The sequence below is a fragment of the Chondrus crispus genome, genomic scaffold, assembly GCF_000350225.1.
Source record: "Chondrus crispus Stackhouse genomic scaffold, scaffold_544, whole genome shotgun sequence".
Lineage (NCBI taxonomy): Eukaryota > Rhodophyta > Florideophyceae > Gigartinales > Gigartinaceae > Chondrus > Chondrus crispus.
In genome coordinates, this window is record NW_005178530.1 from 16288 (window position 1) to 20673 (window position 4386).

The window sequence follows — 4386 nt, forward strand, 5'->3', positions numbered from 1 at the left end:
GGGCTGGGTTAGTGCCCTCATACCTGATGTGGGCTCTCGTTCTGTGTACATATCCAGGTCATGAAGTTACAGTAACACCTGCCATGAGTGGTTTTTGTCAGTGTTTACCTCTACGGTTAAATGAAAGGGGTATGAATTCGTCACATCATAAATGGTTAACAGCCCGTGAATGAAGCTGCTATACCTGACCACACTGAACAGTTAATAGATTGGCTATTTGTCGCCAAGATGTTTTGCAGTACATCAAGCTATGGATTGTGATAGTATCGCTGCAGCTGAACTGCGACGAAATTTTTGGTTTTAAGAGCGTTTTGTTTAACGTCTCTGAAAGACGCGACACACTGAAGTATGCGTTCCGAGGATTGCCAAAAATGGGAGAAACGGCATCATGGAAGGAGGTCAGTCGCATATATTGAAATGCTTTGTTTTTTGGTGACGTATGGGACAGCGTTGTATCAGCGACAAATGAGAGATACTGGTTGAAGGAGTCCTTTTTCTGCTATAAACACAGGCTGATCTAAGAAGCACTCTGTCATAATCAAGACCACTGCAAGAGACTGGTGGATTGTTTACTGCTCATTAATAGAATGTTGAATCTTTGTTTGCAGGCCTCCAAAAGAATCCACATGTATCTTGGTTACAATGCGTGATGTTTCGGATGCAGATTTTGTATCAGAAAAGATTGAGTGCAAATTGAAAGTGTGGCAGAAGTAACGGATATTTTTGAGCATGATGCTCTTGAAGATGTGGAGGCTTAATTTTTGACACACAAGGTTGGCAGCACTCACGATGCTTTCGACATTATATCATTACGGTTCGGTAGACGTTGATATGGAAGCATCGTAGGCTCCTCCAGCATCATTCGCGGGTAATTCGAATGCTTTGCGAGGCATGAATCGGGCTCTGGCGGTGTTGGGTCGAGCTCCTCACTGACCGAAGTGAAGGTTGGTGCGGGGAAGGCTTGGCTGCCTTATAGAAGGATGGACCAGTGTCATATCGAGTATGGAGCCTTAATTATATCCTTTCATAAGCTATTTTATTTTGTGCTAGATCCGGTATAGTGCACAGTGACTCGGTTTAAGGCGATGGGCTTGGAAGTCAAGACCTGAAATCACACGTGTGAGAACGGGTCGCGGACGTGGCAAAGGTGGGGACAAGGTTTCTTGTGAGCACAATGCGCACATGACGAATGTGTGAAATGCTCGTAACCACGGAAGGCTCTTTGCTTCCTTGAATCCGTCCAGGAGGAGAGCAAATATTTTCTCCTCCCAAAACTTAATTCTAGCCCCACTCCGCAGTCCTGTTTCAACCTTTGCGCAATTACGCAGCCCTGTCCATCCCTCCCACTCTACCAGACCTGATAGACCAAGAATGTCAACATCTCGTCCGCGACTCCGCTTTCCGTCATTTCATTGAAGACACCATCTTCACCACTATACGACTCCCATGACGTCTGACACCAGCCCCTCGTCAGCCACCGCAACCACCAACTCCTCTTCCCCACACTTTGTCCCCCGTTCTATCCTTCTCACAGGCGGTGCAGGCTTCATCGGGTCCCACGTCGTCGACCTACTCATCTCCCGCTATCCTGAATACCACATCGTTGTTATCGACAAGCTTGACTACTGCGCCGCCGTTGATAACATATCACCCCTTTTCGGTCGGACAAACCTCCGATGGTGTCGCGGTGACATCCGCTCCAAATGCCTCGTCGATTACCTGCTCCGCTCAGAGAATATCGACACTATCATGCACTTTGCCGCCAGCACCCATGTTGACAATTCGTTCCATTCCTCAATTTCCTTCACGTCCAATAATGTCGTCGGCACCCACGTGCTGCTCGAGGCCGCAAGGGACTACGGTGGTGTTAAGCGCTTTATTCATGTTTCTACGGATGAGGTCTACGGCGGTGAAACAGATTTTGAAAAGGAGGAATCTATGCTCTCACCGACCAATCCTTACGCGTGTACGAAGGCCGCTGCGGAACTTATCTGTCGCGGCTATGCAAAATCCTTTGGCATGCCTATTATCATTACCAGAGGGAACAACGTGTACGGCCCGCGCCAGTATCCGGACAAGCTCATCGCGAAGACATGCTGTTTACTTTCGAGGAAAAAGAAGGCCTTCATTCATGGAGATGGCTCGCACTCGAGGAATTATGTCTATGTCACAGACATAGCTGAGGCCTTTTCAATTATCCTTCACAAGGGCAAAGTCGGCAGCGTTTACAATGTCGGTTCAGACGATGAAAAGACCAACTTGCAGGTTGTGCGCGATTGCATCCAAGCGAGCGACATGAGTGATCCAGAGAATCTCAACGCCTGGATTTCGTTTGTAAAGGACAGAGAAGTCAATGATGCACATTATCGCATTGACTCAACCAAGCTCTTGCACCTTGGATGGGAGATCAGAACGCCATGGAGAGATGGGATTCGGAAGACGGTCCAGTGGTATGCTGATGAAGACAACCTCAAAAGATGGCCTGATTTTATGCGAGGACTGGTTCCTCATCCCACTCTAGACGCTGCATCGGTAGACGATATGAGCGGCATGATCAATTTCTAGTCTTCCATGCCCGCCGCTATGAGTGGGGATGCGGATGCGCTCCGGAAGAAGCGTCAAGTTATCAAAACAACAGCTGGAACATTGTGGGATACTGGGCTTTTTTAAGCAGAGAGTGCAGGAACATAGGGAGGTGCTACAGATACATTTGATAAGGAACGAAGGGCTGAATGTCCAATTTACCCCGGATAGTGCATTCGCACATTTACCATTTTACCTCATTTTCGTGTGCAAAAGAAGAAAACGTTGCAATGGTCTTCTGGCAACCGTTTGACTCCATCACAACTGAATCCAAGCTCTCGAATCAGTTCCAATGCTCGGTCATTTCCCCACATTACTCCCACAGCCTCTTCGTCCTTGTTCGTTTTGAACAAAGTTGCGGGCACGAGGAACATAACCGAAATTGTATACAAGAGGGGTCCCGCCGGATGCGCACAGTTTAGTCTTGGGTCACTGCTCGCAGCAACGTCTTGAAGCAGAAAGGTACCTTTGGGTCGCAGAGCTTGTTGCACTCTCTGTATGACATTTCGAACGTCACCGGTTTCGACAAGTCTTCCAAAGCACGTAATGAGATCAAATGCAGAGTATTCGGACGTCTCTGTGATTTGCTTGCATTTGAAGCGAAGGTTCGAGAGCCCTGCTTTTTCAGCCGATTCAATTGCAACTGCGACATTTTTTGGATTCGAGTCATACCCGATGAACCAACTGCGATGAAATTCCTTCGCTAAGGTGAATAGGTTTAATCCGGATCCACACTCGATATCCAAAACATCGATTCCATGACGCAATGCGTCTAATATATCACCCTCCAAGGGAAGAATCCAGTCGATAAGCGAAGAAGCAATGGTCTGTGCAGCATCTGCAGCCATGATAGATTTAAGCTCATCAAATTCACTCACCGGAACGCCCTTCCCGCTTCGAAAGCACTCTACCGATTTTGTTTCGAAAGAGGAAAGAATTGAGATATACTGAGAAAGAACCGCGACATTCTCAGGTCCACGTCCCCACGTAAGGAATGCAGCATTTTCCGGTGGAAGGAAGTACTTGACGTCCGATTTATCGCTTGGGTGTTCTTCGGTGCAAACAATTCTTCCGACGAGCATAGTGGCTAGCCACTCTCGCACGTATCTCTCATGCAGACCAACACAGGCAGCGAGTTTTCGTGAGGTGACAGGTGGCAATGCAGCCATTGTCTCGAACAATCCAGTTTTGTGTCCGATTGAAATCATTATAGTGAGGGCTCCATTGTTGAGAAGTTTCAGCAAGCGAGATCCAAACTCTTCGACTTTTTCAGGATCTAGTTGCACGTCTTCAGTAGAACCTTCGACATCCCACGCCGGCACTGCCATTGAAGTGACGGCTTTCTCATTACTTGGTTGCATAAGCATTTTGCTCGCTCTTTCAAACTCACGGAAGGTTGCTCAACCGGATCACTTTGTCAACAGAGTTGCTCGGTTTTTGTGAGTACAATGATAAAGCGGGCCAGTGAAAACACACTGAAGGCTGAATATGGTCAAGCTATTTTTTTTGGTTCCGGAAAGGTAGCGGCACCCAGAGTCACACAGGTCGTCGTTGACAACGTTTTGAAGCTATTTCAGCTTTACTGTGACTCTAAGCAGAACGGGTCTGTTGTCCGGTATATGTTATAACGCTTGCGTTATAGCACTTTGATGAGAATTTGAGCCCAGCGTCCTGCAAGTTGGCGCTTCGAATTGAAGAGCGATTACGAATTCACATACTGACGAAAGCTTTTGACCATCGGAAAGGGACAGTTATCGCAAAGGCGAGCATTCCCGGTTGCTGTTTTTTATGTCTTCTCGGTAC

General features: G+C 47.4%; 3 protein-coding genes; 1 reads left to right on the plus strand and 2 right to left on the minus strand.

The window, feature by feature from the left end:
- Positions 1–535: 535 nt before the first annotated feature.
- On the minus strand, positions 536–731 carry CHC_T00000623001 (hypothetical protein). XM_005710250.1 is given in 2 exon segments: positions 536–569; positions 570–731. The coding sequence occupies 1 exon segment, from the start codon at positions 729–731 to the stop codon at positions 570–572; it is 162 nt and encodes a 53-aa protein (XP_005710307.1). The 3' UTR covers positions 536–569.
- A 715-nt stretch (positions 732–1446) lies between these two features.
- On the plus strand, positions 1447–2565 carry CHC_T00009237001 (dTDP-glucose 4,6-dehydratase). Its single transcript, XM_005710251.1, has one exon. It carries the CDS (start codon positions 1447–1449, stop codon positions 2563–2565), a length of 1119 nt encoding a protein of 372 aa, XP_005710308.1.
- Positions 2566–2780: 215 nt separating this feature from the next.
- On the minus strand, positions 2781–3950 carry CHC_T00000624001 (hypothetical protein). Its single transcript, XM_005710252.1, has one exon. The coding sequence runs from the start codon at positions 3948–3950 to the stop codon at positions 2781–2783; it is 1170 nt and encodes a 389-aa protein (XP_005710309.1).
- Positions 3951–4386: the final 436 nt, after the last annotated feature.

Coding starts and splice junctions, on each gene's coding strand:
- CHC_T00000623001 (XM_005710250.1), bottom strand. CDS start 731: ATGCTCAAAAATATCCGTTACTTCTGCCACACTTTCAATTTGCACTCA.
- CHC_T00000624001 (XM_005710252.1), bottom strand. CDS start 3,950: ATGCTTATGCAACCAAGTAATGAGAAAGCCGTCACTTCAATGGCAGTG.
- CHC_T00009237001 (XM_005710251.1), top strand. CDS start 1,447: ATGACGTCTGACACCAGCCCCTCGTCAGCCACCGCAACCACCAACTCC.